The 21886-nt window shown below is 48.0% G+C and overlaps 1 protein-coding gene across 1 annotated transcript in view; it reads left to right on the top strand.

The window, feature by feature from the left end:
* Positions 1 to 1106: 1106 nt before the first annotated feature.
* Positions 1107 to 21886, top strand: part of LY86 (lymphocyte antigen 86) — a 55492-nt gene continuing 34712 nt past the window's right edge. Inside the window, exon 1 of the mRNA XM_059076735.2 lies at positions 1107 to 1281. Within this exon, the coding sequence (XP_058932718.1) occupies positions 1155 to 1281 (127 nt within the window). The 5' untranslated portion in view covers positions 1107 to 1154. The remainder of the gene's footprint in view (positions 1282 to 21886) is intronic.

The following is a 21886-nucleotide window of genomic DNA, read 5'->3' as shown; positions in this document are numbered from 1 at the left end:
GCTCTCTCCCTAGAAATCCAAAGTATCCATCAAGTAAGTCAACTTATTTGTTTGTCTTCACTGATAATTCAATTCCACTTATTACAAAAAAAAAGCTTGGAAGTGACTTTGATTCTCATTTAAGCCATGGGCAGAAATCGTGAACTTACCCAGGGCGCCCAGAGAAACGCTTTTCCTCCCGAGGGAAATAGTGTTTTCTGTTGCTTCTAAAATCTGCCGGCCTTGGTCCTGACTCTGGTTCTCTTAAACTACGCTGGAGCTGGGGCTGGGGGTGGGGAATCAGGGCTGAGAAACTTTGCTGTCACGATGCAGGACCACAGAGGAAGGGGGATAGAGAGACCCATTCTTGGCTTTGAAAAGAAAGTGGGACATGACATTAATAATCCTGCCACTGACCAAAGCCAGTCTTCAAAGGGAGGCCCTCACTTCCCCTTCCTTCCCCACCCTTCCCACCAAGCTGAGCCCAGAAATAGAACCCAGCTGGCTTCTCAGGGCTCTTCCCTCCACCTCGTCTCCAGAGACCACAGCTACTGCCCCCAGAGCGCTGCCCTGTCCTCCCAGCTGCACAGTCGCTTCTGAAGGCTTCATCCTGGAGCTGAAGCCAGAGGAAAGTGCTAACGAGGCAGAAGCCTAATTCCAGTTCCCAAATGTTCTTCTGCAGCTCCCCAAATGCCAAACGCTGCTGGCTGGGCCCAGCCAGGCCCCTGGGCCGCAGCCCACATCAGAGGCCCCTGGGGACAGGGGACCCGCTGATGGAAGACATGTGGAGGCCTGTGATTTCGCTTTCCTGAGTTCTCTGCCCCAGCCGGGGGCAGGGCTGTAAGGAGGGTTGGGCAGGAAGGAGGGCTCTTTGGGGGCCCAGCTGTAAGGTCCTGCATCACCTGCCAGCCCCTCTTTGAAAGCAGAAAGTCAGACATTAGCCACCCCGGGCCCAGACGAGCCTCACCCGCTGATTCAAGCGCCAAAGGTTCTGGGGAAGAGCATTCAAAGGCCTCTTGAGAACTGCCTCTTGCTTCTCAGAGTGGTTCCCCAAGGAGCGTAAAATATGAGAAGTGAAACTGAACGTCACCCCTTTATGAGAGCAGGGGAAGCACCCTGAGGGCCCTTTCTCTTGGGCCAGCTATTCTTCTGTTGGTCACACACAGGACCTCGCCATGCAGGGGCTCACGGCCGCCTTTCTTGTCTGGACTCTGATGTCTCCCCAGGGCCAAGGCAGGGAAGTCTGGCCCACACACACGGCCTGCAGGGATGAGAGTTTGCAAATCCTCTACCAGAGCTGCGGTAAGCGCTTTCTGAATGTCCGTTTCTGTTCATGGGGAAATTGAGGCCCACAGATGTGAGCTGCTGGAGTGTTTTGTTGGGGTGGGGGAAGGGCGAGGGGGACAGTGGCCAAACAGGGAGCCCTGGGCAGGAGGAGGGGTCGGCCGGGAGAGAGCTTAAGGGTATGACGAGAGGCACAGAAAAAGACAGTGAGAGTCTAGATAGAGCAATTCATTGACATCACAGAGCCCGAAAAAGAACAGACTGACCGATGAGTCTACCAAATCGTGAAACCTCGCCAGTTCAAGACCAGGAAGAGATGCTTCTGGAGCCTCCCTCGATTGTACGCCTGGGACACCTTGCCAAGTTATTTCCTTTGCAAGCTGAGTGAAAAGGTCATTTATGCCAAAGGAGAAGATTCCTGTCCTTCTGATGACACTCCCAGAGCTTCTATCACAGCAGCGACATCATTCATTCGTTCAACAAACGCTGACCTGGCAGCTGCCAATGCCAGGATTTTCTCTAGGGCTGGACATAACAAAAGGGAATGAGCTACGTTACCCTATGGGGCAAACGTAGATACCAACCAAAATTGCAGTCTAATGAACAGAATGCCGGGAACTGCCATAATCAGTGTTGGAACGAGGTCTTTGGAGTGTATATTCATCTACTGGAGCTGTTGGAACGCCACAGACTGGGAGGCTTAAACAGCAGAAATATATTGTCTCACAGCTCTGGAGGCTGCAAGTCCATGATCAAGTGTCGGAAGGGTTGGTTTCTCTTTACGCCTCTCTCCTTGGCTTGCAGACGGCCGTCTTCGTCTCCTGTGTTCACTTGGTCTTCACTCTGTGCCCACGTGTTCCTAGTATGTCTGTGTCTCTTCTTATAAGGACATCAGTCATATTGGATCAGGGCCCACAAGTATGACCTCGTTTAATCTTCATCACCCTTTTAAGACCCTTACTCCATATACTGCCATATTTTAAGGTACTGAGGGATAGGACTTCAACATATGGACGGGGTTGGGGAATTCAGTCCATAAAGGGGGCCTGAGTGGCCAGAAAACAGCCCAGTCTCGGGATCACATCTTGAATGAAGATTCGAGGAACTGACCCATGAAGTCATGACATCGCGAAATACGCCACTTTGGAGGTAGACAGAGGGCAGAATGCTGTCGGACTGTAGGAGGTGGAAAGGAGATGCCCTTTAAGCACCTAAGTCGGCTACATGATAAGCTGAAGAGTAATGCAGAAGTTACACTGAGCCGAACCTACGCTGCCACCCGAGGAGCTGCCTCAGAGAGGTCCACACTTTACTCTTTTAAAAAGCAGGAACATCGAACATTGAAATGCACACACAAGTTTCTTTAGTGTAAAAGAGAAGGAATGGCTGGGTGCTGGAAGCGTTGATCGCCGGACTCCTGCTCTGCCTGCGGGGATGGGATGCTCTCTGCTGGCGTCTGTTCATTTCAGATGCAGGACCAGAAGCAAGACTCGAGATGAATGCCCTGCTCGGGATTTGTTTTGCCAATTCGTCCTCCCATTACGGGTTGCCAGGGCTGGTCCATCCCTCAGACCAGCCTGAAGCCTGCGGCATTCATCCGAGCCTGGCGAGCACCTCTCAAGCCCCTGCCGTGAGAGGCGAGAAGAGCGGATGTGTCAGGGGAAGAGCAAGAGCTTCTCACCCGCCCGCCCGGGGAACACCCCTCTCCCTCTGAAGGGGTGGGCGCTCCGTGGGTCAGTGAGCGCTGACCACGCACCCTGCTCCGGGCGCATTCAGCAAAAGGAAGGGCGGAGATGCAGTCCTAGTCCAAGAGTGGTGGGAGGAGGAGACAAGCATCGGGGTAAAGGCTGTGTGTGAAGGGCTGGAACAGAGGCACAGGTCCGGCACCAGGGGGACAGGATGGTTGGAGAGGGTGAGATTGGGATCTAAACCCATCAGGGAAAGGTCCTCAAGCTTGAGTTCTACCTTAAAGGATGATACAAACAGTAATTCTAGCATCTCACGTTCATACAAGGTTTATATGCGCCAGGCGCCGCGCTAAGGGCTTTCTAAGCGTTATTCTCATTTCCGGATGTGTAAAGTGAGGATTAGAGATGTCAGGTGACTTTTCCGAGGCCACAGAGGTAATAGTGGCAGAACTACATCCCCAGTGGCACAGCAGAGGCGTTAGGTAAATATTTGTGGAATTAAAATAAATTGATCCCAGGCCTGACTCCAGAGCCTACTTTGAATCACCTGCCGTCTAGAATTTTGTCAGAAGGCAAATGCAGTGGACGTGGAGAGCGGGAAGGAGCATTTCAGCAGAGAACAGCGTGTGTGGCGTTCGGGAGACGTGCCCAGGATTAGAGTTCACGGAGCTGCAGAAGGGCTGGGACATGGGGGAGGGGGAGAGATGAGGTGGGAGATGTGGGCGGAGCCCCGGTGTGATGGGTGATGTTCCGTGTCAACCTGACTGGGCCATGGGATGCCCAGATAGCTGGTTAAACCTCACGACCGGGTGTGCCTGGGAGGGTGTTTCCAGACGACATTAACACTGGAGTCAGGGGACTGAGTAAAGCCGCCGGTCCTCCGATGTGAGTGGGCCTCACTCAACCTGCGAGGGCCTGAGTAGGGCACAAAAGCAGCAGAAGGTTGAACTCACTCTCTGCCCAACTGCAGAACTGGGACCCTGACCTCCCGCTTGCAGCCCTCCTGGTGCTCAGGCCTCCAAACGGCGCCACCAGCCTTCCTGGGGCCCTGGCTTGCAGACGACAGATCGTGAGGCTCCTCGGGTTCCATCCTCATGTAAGCCTACACCTTGTACTAGCTCTCTTTCTAGAATAGATGCATAGATGTAATTCCATTGGTTCTGTTTCTCTGGAGAGCCCTAATACACCAAGAGACCCAGACGAGGTTGGGCTGTATCCTTTTGGCAGTGAGGAGAGGATTGCATTTTGGCAAGATTCCTCAGGTAAGGGTAGGAGCAGAGATATGAGATTGAAAACTGTTTGAGGCTTCAGGCAGGATTTGTAGCCGAGAGAATCAATCACCCAGGAAAGAAATCATGGGAGCTAAATTAGCAGAATTTCAACAGGCGTAACGTCAGGAGGAAGCTTTGGTGTACATTGCGATCAGCAGAGAGGAAAGCAGTGTCCCGGGAGCTCCTCTAGGGATGGGCCTCCCTCCTCTCTTGAGAGCCTTTGAGCTTTCGGGGACTGAATGGCTGCGTACCCCTCCGCAGATGGAGATGCCCCCTCAGCAGCTGGATATTCACAGCGGGGCAGCCCCTCGAGGCCTTCGCACTGATGACATAGACATAGTATGTGATGCTTCAGTTGTGCTGCTTCACCCAGGCCTAGGGTTTAGACATCCCTGTGCACATCAGGGGTCCCAACATGTTCAGAGATGTGGGAGGATCCGCTGACAAAAATAAAGGGTCTACTGTCTTCCGGGTTTAGCACTTCATTTTTCCCTTCTCTTTTTGTTTTATCATTTTAGTGGGAGGGGAGATTTTCGGCTCGAAACTGTTCTGAATAAGACAAAAATCCTTGAGGTGAAAGGAAGAATTTCATAAACGGTTATGGGGCTCTGAACACAGACCAGGAAGTGAGCAAAAAAGTGTCTGAAAAAGCAGAAGTCCTGCTCTGTCCAACCGTTAGTGCTGCAGCAAAGAAGAGAGTGACAGTCTTTATAAAAGGCAAGGGCGGAACAAAAGCAGCCAGGGGCCTTTCCTTTGTTAAATCACAAGACAATTTCCAGGCCTAGAAAAAGCCCAGGGGCCCCACCCCACATACAAGCCCCATATGTCCACCAACGTGTTTACTGAGGTGCTGCTTCTATCACACGAAGATGGGACGCGGATCACAAAAGCGCACGTGGTCGGAAGATGAACTAGACAGTAGGGGAAGCGGTGGGGTGGGGAAGGGGAGGGAATAATAAAGCCGGGGATGGGGTGGGGTGGGGAGGTCAGGACCCTTACAACAGAGGGCTCAGCGGCCTGAGGGATAGGAGATTGGGGTCTGGAACCAGTCCAACCCCTAGGCAATACTCTCTGTTTCCTGTCTTTGATTGTAAAGTGGGTTTCCTTGGCGTTTGGTGGCTTTAAAGGACGTGCATTGATTCTTTCAGAGTTTTGGAGGCCAGGAGTCCAAAGTCCGTTTCACTTGGTCAAAGGGCACCCTCACTTGGAACCTCCAGGGGAGGATCCTTTCCTTGCTTTGTCCGGCTTCTGCAGCGACTTCCCTGCATCCTTTGGCTGACAGCCCCCTCCTGCATCTTCAAAGCCAGCAGCATTGCCCCTTGCCTCAGCTGTCACATTCCTTCCTTCTTCTGTGTCAAGTCTCCCTCAGCCTTCCCCTTGTGAGGACACTTGTGATTAGGATCGTCTCACGGCCTCAGGATCCTTAGCTTAATCACTTCTGCAAAGTCCTTTTTGCCGCTTAAGGTAACATTCACAGGTTCTGGGGATCGGGGCGTGGATATCTTTGGGAACAATTACCCAGCCCACGACAACAGGGCTACTAATTTTATCGGCATCTCAGGGCTGTGTGAGGATTAAGTGAAAAGGACTGTGTGAACAGTGCTGAGCATATACTATGTGCTCAGTAAATCTTTGCCGCTGCTGACTTGTAAGATATTTCACCGTCACAAGACGTATATTTGACTCTGAGCTTCCTTGAAGCCAAATCAACAAGGAGATTATACTGCTTACAAAATAAAACCAGTTTGCCAGGAGATGTCCAGCTTTTCCTGACCCTGGAATAAGCTGTGAGAAGCATTTCTCCCTGGAGTCAGCGGTATCCTGGGCAGCATCTCCGCAAGAGATGCCACAGTGACTCACATCCACTGTTCCTCCTGGTGCCCCCCAGGGTAGACCAAGGGCTCATTACCAAAATGAAACTCAGGATCGATTTTGCAAAAAGCCACAGTAGAACCGTGCTTGAATGCGGCACCTGCAGGTCTGGGTTGCTCAAGGGGAATCTGGACGCCCGTAGGAATGGGTGAGCTGTAGGTGCTCCAGGACCCATCCGTAAATGCCATTATTGTGGCCATTGCTGCTGTTGCTGCTGTTATGGGGTTTTTTTGACAAGGGTTGGAGAGCGGAGATCTAAGTTGTATTTTCTGGCAAGAGCCTTGAGCGTGTACACCTCAGTGTTGTCAGTTAGCCTGCCTTGACATCCACCAGGCAGAGACGAGAGTCATGAACAGTAAAGGACCCGTGACACGTGCCCGAATCACTTCACGTCCCCCTTTTTGGTTTCTCTGATACTCACAGTCAACCTGGCCATTCGCTTGGCTCCTGGGGCTCGTCTAGGGCAAAGGTCAGCAAAGGCAGCCCACGGGCCAAATCCCACCTGCTTTTGAACAGCCCATGAGCTAAGGATGGATTTTACATTTTTAAATGGCTAAAAAAAAAAAAAAAAAAAAATCAAAAGAAGAATAATATTTGCGACATGTGAAAATTATATGAAATTCACATTTCTGTGTCCATAAATAACGTGTTGCGGAACTGAGCCACAGTGGCCCCGTGAGGAGCGGGACAGTGGCTGAAGGCCCTTCACTGAGAAAGTCTGCTGCTCCCTAGTCAAGGTCAGAAAGAATCTCTCAAGCTCTTCACCAGAGCAGAGCCTCGAGTCCTGGGTCTCCTGGATGAGTCTAGCCATAAAGAAACTCCATGGCCAAGTCCACCACGACTGCAAAGGATTTGTAGGGTCCCATCGAGAGAATCGTCATTGCCCTAACAATCTCTTGCTTCTGTATAACGTTTTACAGTTTGTAAAGTTCTTCCACTTGTAAGGTCTCATCCAGTCCTTATGAATAGCCCTAGGAGGTATGTAGGGTGTGTATTTCCATTTTCCAGATGTAAAAACAGAAGCACATATATATTAAATGTCTTAACATAGTAACATACCTGAGCCCTTGATACAAACCAGCCTAAGTGACTCCACGCCCGGTGACCTAAAGCTGTTATCGCGGAACTCTGATATGGAGTGTAAGCCATGCCAGCTGATCCCAGAAACACAGGGTGGGGACAGGGAGAAGGCGCAGCTGAAAAACGAAGTCTTTGGGTGAAGAGGTGAAACCCTACGTACTAGCAAAAGGACGCGCGGAAAGAGGAGCGGGGAGATGGAGAGGGAAGGAAGACGCAGTGAGAAAGGAGGCTGGGCAGGAGAGAGACTTGTCTTCCGATTCAAGGGTTGTTTCCCCCTCCCACCCTGCCCCACCAGTCTCCCCTCTCCGCGCAAGTCCAGAGTTAGGCCAGTATGGTTCTTCCCAAGCGTCCACCAGGACCTGTAGCAGCCACGGAAGACAAGGAACACCCACATCTGTGTTTATCAGCCTTGGGTACCAAGTTCTCTTTTGTGGCAAAGGTGTCTGGAAATGACACCCCCCAAATTAAAAGAAGCAAATGAAAGGCCAGTCTCCTATGAGTAAGAACAACGTATGTCATGGCGGAGCCCTCCTGCGCATTCACCTCATAGGGAAACCCTATTTCCCTCACACCTGAGAGCAGCTTCCTCCATGAAGAAGTTGGGGGGAGCCCCATCTCCAGCAGTAAGTTGAGGGCTGTGGGTGGTACCTGTGGGACAGACCAGCCACCTGGGATGTCCTAGGGTCAGGGGACCGGGGCATCTGATCACTGTGATTCAAACTTGCAGCCAACACCGGCTCTCGCTCCTTGAAGGGATCAGCCTTGTCCGCTTCTGCCCAAATCAGTTTCACTTTATCTGACCTCCGAAAAGACCCTGGGCTTCCCTGGTGGCGCAGTGGTTGAGAGTCCGCCTGCCGATGCAGGGGATGCGGGTTTGTGCCCCGGTCCGGGAGGATCCCACGTGCCGCGGGGCCGCTGGGCCCGTGAGCCGTGGCCGCTGAGCCTGCGCGTCCGGAGCCTGTGCTCCGCAACGGGAGAGGCCACAGCAGTGAGAGGCCCGCGTACCGCAAAAAAAAAAAAAAAAAAAAAATTCCTTAATGACAAAGTCAAAATCGGGTCACTTGCACCTGAATAAGCCATAAAGAGAGTCACACGGGACAATGCATCAGACTCTAAGAATGCGAAGCGACGCTGGCCACATTTCCTTCCAAACAGAGGGTGAACCGCCATGGCCTGGCTGCAGAGCGGAAGGACCTTGATAAAATATCCTAGGAAAAAACTTGTTTTAAACAGCCTGGAAGGAAAGGGAGGGGGAAAACCTCCTTTCCTCAAAACCTAATAATTCTTCAGTAAACGGAGCATAAAACAAACAAAAGAAGGAACGACATCAAAAAATAATAATATGAATGGAAAACATCACACGCCAGGTAGTCATTTAAAAATACTTTGGCAGAAAGCAATTGCTCTGTTTATTTTCCTAGATTAATAGGGATATAAATACTGGGCAATTAAAGAAAAGTAAACAGCCAGAGAAACAAAGATGCAACTTCAAAGGGAAAACTCAGGGCCTGCAAGATTCGACAGCTAGTGGCCTTGAGCAGAGTGGGGCCTTTGTGCCAAACTTAAAGACAGGAAGTTGCTTTTAAATAAAAAAGAGTGTCAACATTGAGAGGCAGATTTTTAAAAATGGGAACAGGAAAAAGTCAAAAGCGGACAGGAGCTGGAGTGAAAACAGCCCAGCCCACAGACGCGCTTCCGCCAGAGCCGCCGTGCTCCTCCCAGTTTCCCTCTGCTTGTTACCATTTATGGCCAGATCTCCAAGGTGGCGTTACTTCTCCTAAGAGCTTTTTAAGAGATGCTGAGTAACTTACTGAATAGGGACCTATGGAGACAAAAAAGCCAAGAGTCTGTGAGTGCAAGAGTCCTCAGGCAAAATCGGAGGGGCAGCTTAGCTCGAGTTTGGGGAGGAGCCTCTTTGGAGAGTTAGCGATGGGGGAGGACCGTCCCCCAGCTCTGCAGCTATTTTTGTCAAGACCGCAACGCAGAGGACAGACTGCGAAAGCAGCCGCCGGGGTGAGGTCCCGGGCCAGGCTGCAGACTCGGGCCGGCAGAGAGGGCAGAGTGCGTCCAAAGCAGCTTTTTTCTTAGAGGCCGAGGAGAGCGAAGGAGAGAGCCCCCTTCCCAGATCCAGCTCTTCTCGTTGGAGCACCTGGCAGAGCCCGGCAGGTACCAGGCTCCCGTCACCCAGGAGCCCCCGGCTGGCAGCGCCCTCAGTCAGCGGTCGGAAGGCACAAAGCAGGGGCGCGCCGGTCAAGCATACAGGTCGGGGGTGGCGGTGGGGGCACCCTCCAAACCTCAGCCCTACGCGACAGCTCAGGGAAAAGGATGGCTGAAAGAAAAGGGCCACCCAGCCAGGAACTGTGTGCCTTCTGGCTTGGCGGGCGTTCCTTCCCTGGGATGCCTTGCTAAGTGAGAGCCCAGGCTCCGGATCTAGTATTTCATTCTGGGGTCCTAGAGTAGCCAGGTGAGCGCCCCTGGAAGGACTCGGCGGTCTCCTGGGAAACAAGCGCCATAGAATTCGCACATCCGTCTGGCTGCGGCCGGGGTCATTCCTGCGCAGTGGGCAACGGGCAAGCCTGTGTCCGCTGGCCGCCTTGGGAGGGATACGAGAAGGCCGAGTCGTGCCTCCGTGCCTTTTTGAAATTCCGCGCCCATTTCCCCTGCGGTGGCTCTCGGCTTCCGGAACAGAAGGAAGTAATAACCAGGCCAGGAGGAAAAAGAAAAAGATCCTCAGCCCAGAAAGCGCTGCTTCCGAGCACAACTTAACAGTGGGAGATTCACACAGGCTGTCTGGGCACCTAGAGTGAGGTCAGTGGGCTCCCGTATTTGAAGCCTGGCATCTCCCCTCTGGCCAGGTGGGAACTGCTCCAGCCCCCGGGGACAAATCCAGACGAGAATGATCAGGGTTCCCTCTTCCTGTTCACCATTAGAATCCTTTCCCGTAGCTGGGAACTTTCTTATTCGGAGGGCTTCTCTGTGTGTTTCAGTGCTCAATTTCATGCTTCCCGTACTGTATTAAAAATAGCCCTTTAAACAATTAAACTCTACTTCCGTAATTAATAAATCAAGACTTTGTAAATTTCACAGATTGCTTTTATTGCAGGCATATATCCATGGGTCACAATTTTTTTAATAGAATTCTCTTGGGGCTTCCCTGGTGGCGCGGTGGTTGAGAGTCCGCCTGCCGATGCGGGGGACGCGGGTTCGTGCCCCGGTCTGGGAAGATCCCACGTGCCGAGGAGCGGCTGGGCCCGTGAGCCATGGCCGCCGAGCCTGTGCGTCCGGAGCCTGTGCTCCGCAACGGGAGAGGCCACAACAGTGAGAGGCCCACGTACCGCAAAAAAAAAAAAAAATAGAATTCTCTTAAGCATGTAAACAAATACAGCGGATTTCCTTAAATGCTTTAAAATCTTTAAAGGCAGGCAAAGCAAGCACACATTATCATGGTGATTGTTGCATTTACTACGACCCTTTCCTTAAACTAGTGTCAAAATATTGGTACTATGCGTTTAACTTTCTTTCTTTATCATCTTTACACTGATGTTTATTCTTCCCTGTATTCTTATTTTTCTTGGAGTTATAAAAATACTTAGTTCAGTATTTTCCTAGCTGTCTAGTGTGTTCCCGACCAAAGATGAAGCCTATCACTCAGACCAGCCAGGACGCAGGTTTTGAGTTACCAGTCAGTTGATCCTGGGCCTGGAGGCAGCGGGTCAGCAAGTTGAGGCGTCTATACTTAAACTTGACCTATTACATCCTGAAGACCTTTTAGGCCCCTTTTGCTTTCACAGGGTTCCCTGTGTCCTGCTGCTGTTTCATCAATGGATGTGTGTTTTGCTGGGTCATTGTGATACCATATCCTGGCATCATTACGCATTAGCCCAGCCCATCAGCATTGCTGGAAACGTACACCTACCACCCTAATGTCAGAAATACAGTGAGAGGGTCATTTTGAGGAGATGACGGATTTTGTCTGCGCAGTTGAGGCTCATCTTTAGGACATTTAGCCAACTCATCCTCTTAGAACATAGCACTGGATTGTCTCTCTACTTGCACTGGTTTCTGGTGCTGATGTGACTCTCGTCCAGCTTTCTATCCAATTTTTATATGAGGCCACTTGAGCTGATCAATCCTTCTGTTCTAATTTTTCGCAAGCACCTCTGTTATATGTATATACATATACTTTTGTTTCTGGCTTATTCACAATGCTTTGTCCTTACTACTACCTACTTACAAAGATAGAAAAATATCCCGTGGTTCTCTCTACTCTGTCCAGACGGGTGGGAACTCTCTGAATCTCTAAGAAAGAGGCCTCGTGCTCATCCAGTGTTTGGGATGTGACGCAACTTCCTTTTCATCTTCGCTCAGGCTGCCTCACCCAGACAAGCCTGTGAAATGATTCTGAAAGAATCGCGAGAGTTGAGGTCTTCAAGAGCCCCAAACAGCAGGCCCTGCCTTTCTTCCTATTCCCAGAAACTGCCTGGTATCGCCCCAGTGGGCAGAAGAGAGCAAGTCCCCGGTGGCCTCCTCCCACCTGCCCCCTCCCGGTCAGAGATGGCACAACAGGGCACCACCCCCTGCCTCCCACAGCGTTGGCTTGCCCTCTGTTTCCAGCTCCGTGGCCAGCGTAGAGGACTTTGGTCTCTCCAGTTGCAGTTTGCAGTGGCTGTAGATCCGCTCTTGGTGGAGACTGACGCTCTGCGAGGCTAAAGGATCTGTTTCTGGCCGTGGCCTTGTGGCCATCTGCTGTGGTCATGGATGTAAGTGGCCTCGAAAGGAGCCGGGCGGCCAGGGACTGTCACATGACCACCTATTTATTTCTCCACCGGCCTGGCGCTCTGCGGGCAGGTGGGGAGGGGTCAGCATTCTTCCAGTCCCCACCCACGGGCTCAGAGCAGACGGGGGACCTCTTATAGAACTGGGAAATGTGCCGGCCAGACAGAACCTCAGGGCTTCGGTCCGAGCACCTCCGTGTTCAGAAGAGGAAACTCGGAGCCAGAGGAGCAGTGTGTCCCGATCGTGGCCACAGAGCAGGGTGGTGGCGGCACCGTCCCAGGACCCCCCTGGGCAGCTCTGCGTCCCATCCTCTGCTTAAAAGCCGTGATGTGAACTCACCCAATGTCAGGGCAGAGATACTGCGCATACACCGCGACCAGATCCTCTCCAATGTCAGGCCAGAGATACTGCACGTACACCGCGACCAGATCCTCTGCAATGTCGAGTCAGAATACTGCGCGTACACCGCGACCAGATCCTCTCCAATGTCGGGTCAGAATACTGCGCGTACACCGCGACCAGATCCTCTCCAATGTCAGGTCAGAATACTGCGCGTACACCGCCACCAGATCCTCTCGAATGTCGGGTCAGAATACTGCGCGTACACCGCCACCAGATCCTCTCCAATGTCGGGTCAGAGTACTGCGCGTACACCGCGACCAGATCCTCTCCAATGTCGGGTCAGAATACTGCACATACACCGCGACCAGATCCTCTCCAATGTCGGGTCAGAATACTGCGCGTACATCGCCACCAGATCCTCTCCAATGTCGGGTCAGCGATACTGCGCATACACCGCCACCAGATCCTCTCGAATGTCAGGCCAGAGATACTGCGCATACACCGCGACCAGATCCTCTCGAATGTCGGGTCAGAATACTGCGCGTACACCGTGACCAGATCCTCTCGAATGTCAGGCCAGAGATACTGCGCGTACACCGTGACCAGATCCTCTCCAATGTCAGGCCAGAGATACTGCGCGTACACCGCGACCAGATCCTCTCCAATGTCAGGCCAGAGATACTGCGCGTACACCGCGACCAGATCCTCTCCAATGTCAGGCCAGAGATACTGCGCGTACACCGCCACCAGATCCTCTCCAATGTCAGACCAGAGATACTGCGCGTACACCGCGACCAGATCCTCTCCAATGTCAGGCCAGAGATACCGCGCGTACACCGCCACCAGATCCTCTCCAATGTCAGGCCAGAGATACCGCACATACACCGTGACCAGATCTTCTCCTCCATACTCACACCCCCAAAGTGTACAGGATCCTCTTTCTAGGCAGCCCTTCTCTTAAGGTGATGTGCCCTCCTCCCTCCCTGCTAGGCCCCTACAAAACAAGGGGCTTTGTGTATACACAGGAGCTAAGGGGGCTCGGTTATAACACTGAGAGGACCATTTAGTTCCATAAATGTCCTATCACTGCAAACTTTACATACAAATGACATAGTTTCATAGAACAGTGAAGGCAAGGGCTTGTTTAGAAGGAAAGCTGACTTCTGTGGTATGAGCCTCATTAAGGATTCTAACAACACTTAGAAAACAAATGACCACGACAGAGGACACCTGATGAAAATACGATAGGTGAGTCAGGCCCCTAAAGCCCCAAAGCTTGACGTCAGCAGCCTGCTTCCTCTGGTCTTTCCTCCACGTCTAGAAAAGCTTGCCGAATACAGCCAGCTTCAGCCATGAAGGCGAATGCCAAATCCACCCACCCACCTCCCCTGGTATCAGCAGGCTTGGGTCTAGATCCTGCATGGTGACTATTCCAGAAGGGTAGTACTGGAGACTCAGTTTTCTGGAGTCTAAATTCTATCCTGACCTACACGGAGCTGATGGAATTCAAGCAGGATGGAGAGTGGATAGGAAGGTCATGTTCCAGGGTGAACAGCTTTTCTGCCTCACACTTGGCTTTGGTTTTAACTAAATGAAGGAGCAATTCTTGTGTCAGTGAGTGTGCACGTTTCCAAAAAAAAAAACATACCTGAGGAAAAAATTGCCAACGGCTCTTGGTTTACTTGAAGCAGTGGTTGAACAGCAAGTATCAAGTGTCCAGTTGTGTCTGAGGTTTTAGAGCTGGTAGCCAAAATAGTAAGCAGGAGGCGCCTGTGTAAACACTGCCTGCTCTCTGGGCCTCAGCGGTGCTGCCTTCCTGGGGGAGCGGACCTTCAGAATTCTGGAAAGCAGTGACAGAGAGAAGACCATGATTCCCTTCCTGTGAAACTCATCGTTTCCTTACATCTTACACATTCCAGAAGCCATAGAGCTCGGCTCAAACGCTCAAATACACTCATGGAAAAGGCAAATTATGAAGGAAGTGGGCCAGTTGTAATTTACAATAGAAAGTTACACAGGGACTATAGCTCTCATCTCATCTCAAGGAGGAAACTACTATTCAGCTCCATCTGACGCTGTGTGGGACTGTGGGACCTGGGATGTCTAACCTTCTGTTATACTTTTTCAGAAGAAAAGTTCCTAATCTAGAAACACAACCTCCTAATTTATGAATATGGCAACTAGCCTAAGTGTTTTAATTTTTTTAAACATCTTTATTGGAGTACAATTGTTTTACAATGGTGTGTTAGTTTCTGCTGTATAACAAAATGAGTCAGCTATACATATACATATGTCCCCATATCTCTTCCCTTTTGTGTCTCCCTCCTTCCCTCCCACCCTCCCTATCCCACCCCTCTAGGTGGTCACAAAGCACCGAGCTGATCTCCCTGTGCTATGCGGCTGCGTCCCACTAGCTATCGATTTTACATTTGGTAGTGTATATATATGTCCATGCCACTCTCTCACTTCGTCCCAGCTTACCCTTCCCCCCTCCCCGTGTCCTCAAGTCCACTCTCTATGTCTGCATCTATATTCCTGTCCTGCCCCTAGGTTCTTCAGAACGGTTTTTGTTTTTTTTTTTTTAGATTCCATATATATGTGTTAGCATACGGTATTTGTTTTTCTCTTTCTGACTTACTTCACTCTGTATGACAGACTCTAGGTCCATCCACCTCACTACAAATAACTTAGTTTCATTTCTTTTTATGGCTGAGTAATATTCCATTGTATATATGTGCCACATCTTCTTTATCCATTCATCTGTCGATGGACACTTATAGCCTAAGTGTTTTTAAACATTGTACAGGCCAAAAAAACACATCTGAAAGCTAGGAGCAAATCAGGCTCTAGCCATTTATGGCCTCTGCTGTAGAGAGGGGAGACTTTAGTCTGGTTATGCCTTTTTTTTTTTTTTTTTTTTTGCTACCTAGACCCGAATGGCTTCCCTTCCTGGACTCAGAGTATCTCTAAAAAACCATCTTACAGTTCAGTTTTAACATCACTATCCTCTGTATCAAAGTGACGTCACCATATGAATCCCCAAGAATGCCAAATATGCAAAAGTTAGGTAACCAGTTACTCAATTTGGAATACTCTTGCTAGCCTAAGAATCAAGTATTCGAGTATGTCCAGTCCATGCTATTTCCATCATCATCCAAACATCTGGAATTGCTAGTTAGATTTTGACCCACATCTGTTGAAATGCTTCTTGCCGCCTACAAACTTCACTAAAATGTGTATTTCTAAAAAAACCTTAGAAAGCAGGAGGCCTAGAATATAAGCTACTCTAAAGATGAAACTATTTCTTTGCATTTATCTTTGAAACCACAACAATTAGAACCATATACATAGTCAATATTCATTATAAATTAGAGGAATAAGTTTAAGTGTTAAGTTTAGAGTTTGCTGAGAAATGATCAGTGACACAGGAATTTAGTGCAAATTTATTTAAGAAATGATTCTGGGAAGAATGAGAAGAGAGTAAAAAAGTGAGGCAAGGAAGAAAAGGAAGCCAATCCAGGTAACCACTGTGGGCAACTGAAGCCTGGTCCTTCTGGCGACCCCTGGGAGACCTGTGAAATATGCCTTATGGTGGTCATATCTGAAGGGAGAAGAAACTGGAGCATTGATCTAGCAACTTCTATCTGTCATGGTTGTTCCTGGGTACATTGACTCCCCAGCACTTCTGGCTTGACAGTGTATAGAACAAGCTCACTCCCACACCCAGAGAAAGCCCTCAGGCAGTCATAGGTATCTGCAGGAAGGCTTTGGAGAGAATAAATCCCCTGCTACCATACCTTTGTGCATTGGAACTTCTCATATACACAAAAGCATTCAAGAAGAGGACACTGACAAAAGAGAGACCAAGACAACCCACAAAAAGTGGCCATTGCAGATGGAATGGGCAAGCTTCTGGTCTCCACGTCATGAAAAACTGTCTTGCTATAAAACATCTGGGTAAAATGTGACACAAATCTTTTTAAATGCATAGGTAAGCTTGCATGAAAGAACGGGAGGTTTCCAAGAGCCAGAGCTAAAAGAAAGCACAAAAGCAGAGTGGAAAGCCAGCACCGAAGCTATGTCTGCCCTCAGAACATGTGTTTGACTCCATGGGCCATAATGTGGCTTCAATGGCTCTGTGAGAGTCTGGCAACCATGCCCTGTGCTGTGCAAGATGGAAATCAATCCCATCATGAAACAAGGACCGTCAAAGAGTTATAGCCACAATTAAAAGTGGACAAGAAAAAAAAAAAAAAAACATTCTCCAGCAAAATGGAAGACAAAGAAACTTATCTGACTCTGCTTGGCCTCTGGAGAAAGTAACTCTTCCCTGAGAACCAGTAACTCCAGACCTGATATCACCACTGGTTTGGGGCTCAAACCTCTATATACAAAAATGTGTATTCCCTTCATGATCCAGGAAATCCCAAGCCTAGAAATTAAATTAAAGTGGGTCTTGATTGGGAATACCTGGGACATATTGACAGAAGAAAATGCAAATTTTCTCTGGAGGAATACATACTCTCAATTCAGGTTTCACATGATTTCTGAAGATTGAGCTCACGATCCCAAATTTAAAAACACAAGGAAATAAGCCACCATGAGGGAAAGTCAGCAGAAAAACAAAAAGCAAAATTATAGCCCTAAATGTATTAGATTTGGAAAATATAAGGTACAGAATATAAAACAGATATCATGTCATTTGTTTAAAGAAATAAAAGAGGGAATCTAAAACATGAGCAAGGAAAAATACAATGTAAAAAAACACATCTGAAAGATTTGAAAAAGAATCAAAGAGAAGCCCTTAAAATAAAATATTTAATTGTTGAAATAAAAAACTCATGGCTAGGTTAAAACACAGATTTTAAAATAGCTTAGAGAGAACTAATGAACTGGATGAAAGGTCTGGAGATATTACTCAAAATGCATCACGGAGAAATCGAGAGATATGAGCTACAGCTATAAAACAAAACAGAGATAATAGGGAAAAGGCAATTTCTGAAGAAAAGTACTGGGATTTCCTGGAATTAATGAAAGACATGAATCTTCAAATTCAGTAAACACAACAATTCCCATGTGGGATTCATAAAAAGAATTCCACAACTAGACCCATAGGAGTAAAACCACATATTAACAAAGGAAAAAAAAAATAGCTGGTATAACTATATAGCAAGAGAAATCATGTAGCAAAAAATTACATTTAGACTGATAGCAGATTTTAATATAGCAACAGCAATATACTCAGAGAAAGGAGAAAACAGCAATCGACCTCGACTTCTATATTTAGCTAATTTCCACTCAAAAATAAGAGGGAATTAAAGACTTTTTTGACAAACAAAATCTAGAGTTTGCCACCAAAAGACTCACAGTAATGGAACTTTCTAAGGCAGGGGTCCCCAACCCCCCGGGCCGTGGACCACTACTGGTCCGCAGCCTCTTAGGAACCGACCCAGAAAGCAGGAGGTGGGTGGCGGGTGAGCGAGCAAAGTTTCATCTGCTGCTCCCCATTGCTAGCATTTCCGCCTGAGCCATCACACCCCCACCCACTCCCCCCACCCCGCACCCCATCTGTGGAAAAATTGTCTTCCACGCAACTGGTTCCTGGTGCCAAAAAGGCTGGGGGCCACTGTCCTAAGGGATACTTCAGAAAGAAATAAAATGTTCCCAGAAATAAGTTCTGAAATGCAAGATGGAACGGGAGAAAAGAATTAATACATTAAAAGAAACAATGAATGATAATGATATCTAATTTGAAACAGGAATGTATTTGTTTCCTATTGCTGCATAATGAATTACCCTAAAATTTAGCAGTTTAAAACAACAACCATTATTATCCCACAGTTTTTAATGGCTGAATAACTTACATATATATAAATATAATAAAATGTTTATCCATTCATCCATCAGTGGACATTTAGGTTGTTTCCATGTCTTGACTATTGTAAATAATACTGCTGTGAACATGGGGGTGCAGATATCTTTCCAAGTTAATGTTTGTGTTTCCTTTGGATCTATTCCCAGAAGTGGAATTGCTAAATCATATGGTAGTTCTATTTTTAATTTTTGGAGGATCTACCAGATTGAATTTTTAAAATCAGCTCTCTGCTCTTTAAAGAAATGTACCTAAAATACAAATCTACAGTGAACATCACATTTAATGGTGAAACATTGGAAACATTCCCTTTAAAACCAAGAACCAGACAAAAGCACCCATCATCACCAGTTCTATTGAACATGACACTGAAGGCCCTCACCAGCACAGTAAATAAAATGATTAAGGATTTGAAAAGAGGATACAAAATATTATTATATGCATACACTATGACTGTCAACATAGAAAAACCTAATCTAAAGTTTATTGGAATTAATGAGAGTTGAACTGACAATTTATTTTGAAATCAGTGTATTACATTATTCCAAAAGATAGCTAGCATACGTAGCTTTGGTTAATTCACTTTCACAGCTGTAGAATATATCATTATTTGCATAGACTAAAATTATATACATTCTCCTTTTTTTAATGCTTTTTAAAAATTTATTTATTTTATTTATTTATTTTTGGATCTGTTGGGTCTTCATTGCTGAGAGTGGGCTTTCTCTAGCTGAGGCGAGTGGGGGCTACTCTTTGTTGCGGTGCACGGGCTTCTCATTGTGGTGACTTCTCTTGTTGCAGAGCATGGGATCTAGGTGCGTAGGCTTCAGTAGTTGCAGCATGCAGGCTCAACAGTTGTCGCTCGCAGGCTCTAGAGCCAGGCTCAGTAGTTGTGGCGCACGGGCTTATTTGCTCTGTGGCATTTGGGATCTTCCTGGAGCAGGGATTGAACCCATGCCTCCTGCATTGGCAGGCGGATTCTTAACCACTGCACCACCAGGGAAGTCCCTATACATTCTCCTTCTAATAAATTTTTAGGTTGCCTCCACTTTCTCACAATTACACACGGTTGTAAGAATCTATTATTTATGTCTCCTTATGTCAGAAAATGATTCCCAACTCAGGACTTTTCTTTCCATTTCTCTGAGGCCTAATTAATCCTAGGCAAAGGTATGTAGAAGAATTTCTCTAGTTTAACCAGTTTTGTCTAGTAATGTTTCCATATAATAACAGTTTTTAAATGCTATGTTCTGAAAACACATGAACAGATGGCAAAAAAAAGGCTGAATGATATCCAAATGGTTCCAATGATGGCATGAAGGAGATGGGTGATGTGTTGAGTCAGGTCTGCTTGAAACTTTGCTGTGATCAGCTCACATGCTGCACTGAACTTGTGTGCAGGTCATTGGGGCAGGTAGTCTGTGGTTATTCAGTAAGTGCATGACTCATTTATTAATCTGAAGTCAGGTTTCCATCTTATTTTTCATGTCAGTTTGCAATCTTCCAACATAATTCTTTTTACAGTTTTAGCAAAAGTATTTTTGATCCTCTAAACAGGAGGAAACTAATAAGATTGTGTTGATTCAGGAAGCAGAGAAATGAGTCCTTTTCTTAATTAGGAATTTATTTTGCTGGCAGAGGGTCCAAACCAAGGGCAGCTGGTTCTTTTCTCCTCCAGTATTGACCAGTGAGTGCTTGTAGACCTATGTCATTCCTGCCATGGCATTCTGTTCCTGGGCGGTCCATGCCACACAATGAGAAACATTCTTCTCCTTCTCATCAGGGAGAGCTCTACTGCAAAGCTGGGACATCCAGCAGATTCATTCTGGTTCCATCTCCTAATGTGAGACATGCAAGAATAAGTGGTGAACCGGTTCTGAGAATTCGGAATAGGGCTTCCCAGGTTTCAGTACAAGACATCCTGGTGGAAACTCTCATTGGGTACCAACTCCATCTTCTCAGTAAATCTCCAGGGTGTTTTTAGGAAGAGTCGATTGCATGCTCTGGCTATACTGTGCCTCTTATTAACTCATGAAGGATGCATCTGTGATCCCCCTTGAACACTTCCTCTCCCTTTCAGTGCCCTCTGTTGGGCACTCATGCTCATTCTATATCAGGGTGGTCAATTCAGAAACAGTGTCACTCTCTGCACCCTTTGCTGACTGCAAACAGTGAAGAGGAGGGTCTTTACACGTGCTATGAACTGTATTGTCTCCCCAAAAGTCATATGCTGAAGCTCTAAACCCCAATGTGATGGTATTTGGAGGAGGGGTGTTTGGGAGGTAATTAGGGTTAGTTGAGGTCATGAGGGTGGGGCCCTGTGATGGAATTAGTGACCTTCTAAGAGGAAGAGACCAGAGAGGTCTCTCTCTCTGTCTCTGCCATATGAGGACACATGGAGAAATCAGCAAACCAGGAAGAGGACTCCCACCAGGAGCCAAATCAGCCAGCATCCTGATCTTGGGCTCCCCAGCTTCCAGAACTGTGAGAAGTTAAGCCACCCAGTCTGTGGTATTTTGTTGTGATAGCCTGACAAACTAAGACAAACCATCAGCTCCATCAGTAGGCTTGCCTCCTAGGAGAAGTGTACATTGATGTTTCCTCCTGTGACTCTGATGGGAGGTTGGAGGCAGCAGTGAACACTTTGTTACCCAGTGTGGGGAGAGCAGGACTCAACGGGGAAGAAGTATATAGTAAGATGCTCTCACACTAGAAAGCGCTGGGGAAACAAGTCATAAGAGTTAGCATTTGTTCTGCAGGCCTCCATGTGACGGCGTGACAAGAACTGCCTCAGGGGTCCTGAACACAGTGCTGGGAAGGAAGGGGGGCTATGGAAGGAAACCCCCATCACGGCTGGTCAACCAAGCCGCCCTCCCCCAGACGGACATTAACAACAATTAGCCAATGCTGCATGTGCATCTCACAGCTTCTAGGATTTGATCGTTCCTGAGAACTTCCATCTCATGTCAGGGAGGGAGTTTTGCCCGAACCTTGAAGGCTGAGTGGACAAAGAAGTTGTCAGCCCCCTGTAGTTGTTGACTACAAGCCCCTTTCCCGATTCCTCCCAGGGAACAAGCTTCCTGGGTGAGTGTTTCTCTTAAGAGGACATGCCTACTAGGCTGGAGGGAATGTAATATGCACGGCCACTCTGGAAAACTGGCTATTTCTTATAAAACCAAACGTACGCTTACCATAAAACCCAGCAACCTGAGTCCTGGGTATTTACCCCAGAGAAATGAAGACTGTGTTCACACGAAAACGTGTACGTGAAAGCTCATGAAGCCTTTATTTCTAATAGTCCCAAACTGGCCAGATTTCCTTCAACAGGTGAGTAGTTAAACAAGCTGTGAAACATCCACACCACGGAAAGCAACTCAGCCACAAGAACGGAGGAGACACACAGCCACCTGGATGGGTCTCCAGGACACCATGGAGAACGAAAAGACTCCAGTCTCAGAAGGTTGCATACGCCGTGATCATTTTGTAATGTATAAAAATATTGAATCACTATGCTGTAGACCTGAAACTAATATAATATTGTAAGTCCACTATACTTCAATTTTAAAATATATATATATATATATATGACAAGTTAAGAAGCAAGCGTACATACTGTATGATTCCATTTGTATAACATCCTCAAGATGACAAAATTATACCGCTGGAGCAGTGATGCATGGTTTCTGGGGTAGGGAAGGGGAGTTGCGGTAGGGAGTGCCTGC

The sequence above is a fragment of the Kogia breviceps genome, chromosome 10 (genome assembly GCF_026419965.1).
Source record: "Kogia breviceps isolate mKogBre1 chromosome 10, mKogBre1 haplotype 1, whole genome shotgun sequence".
Lineage (NCBI taxonomy): Eukaryota > Metazoa > Chordata > Mammalia > Artiodactyla > Physeteridae > Kogia > Kogia breviceps.
This window is presented reverse-complemented; position numbering and strand designations above follow the sequence as displayed.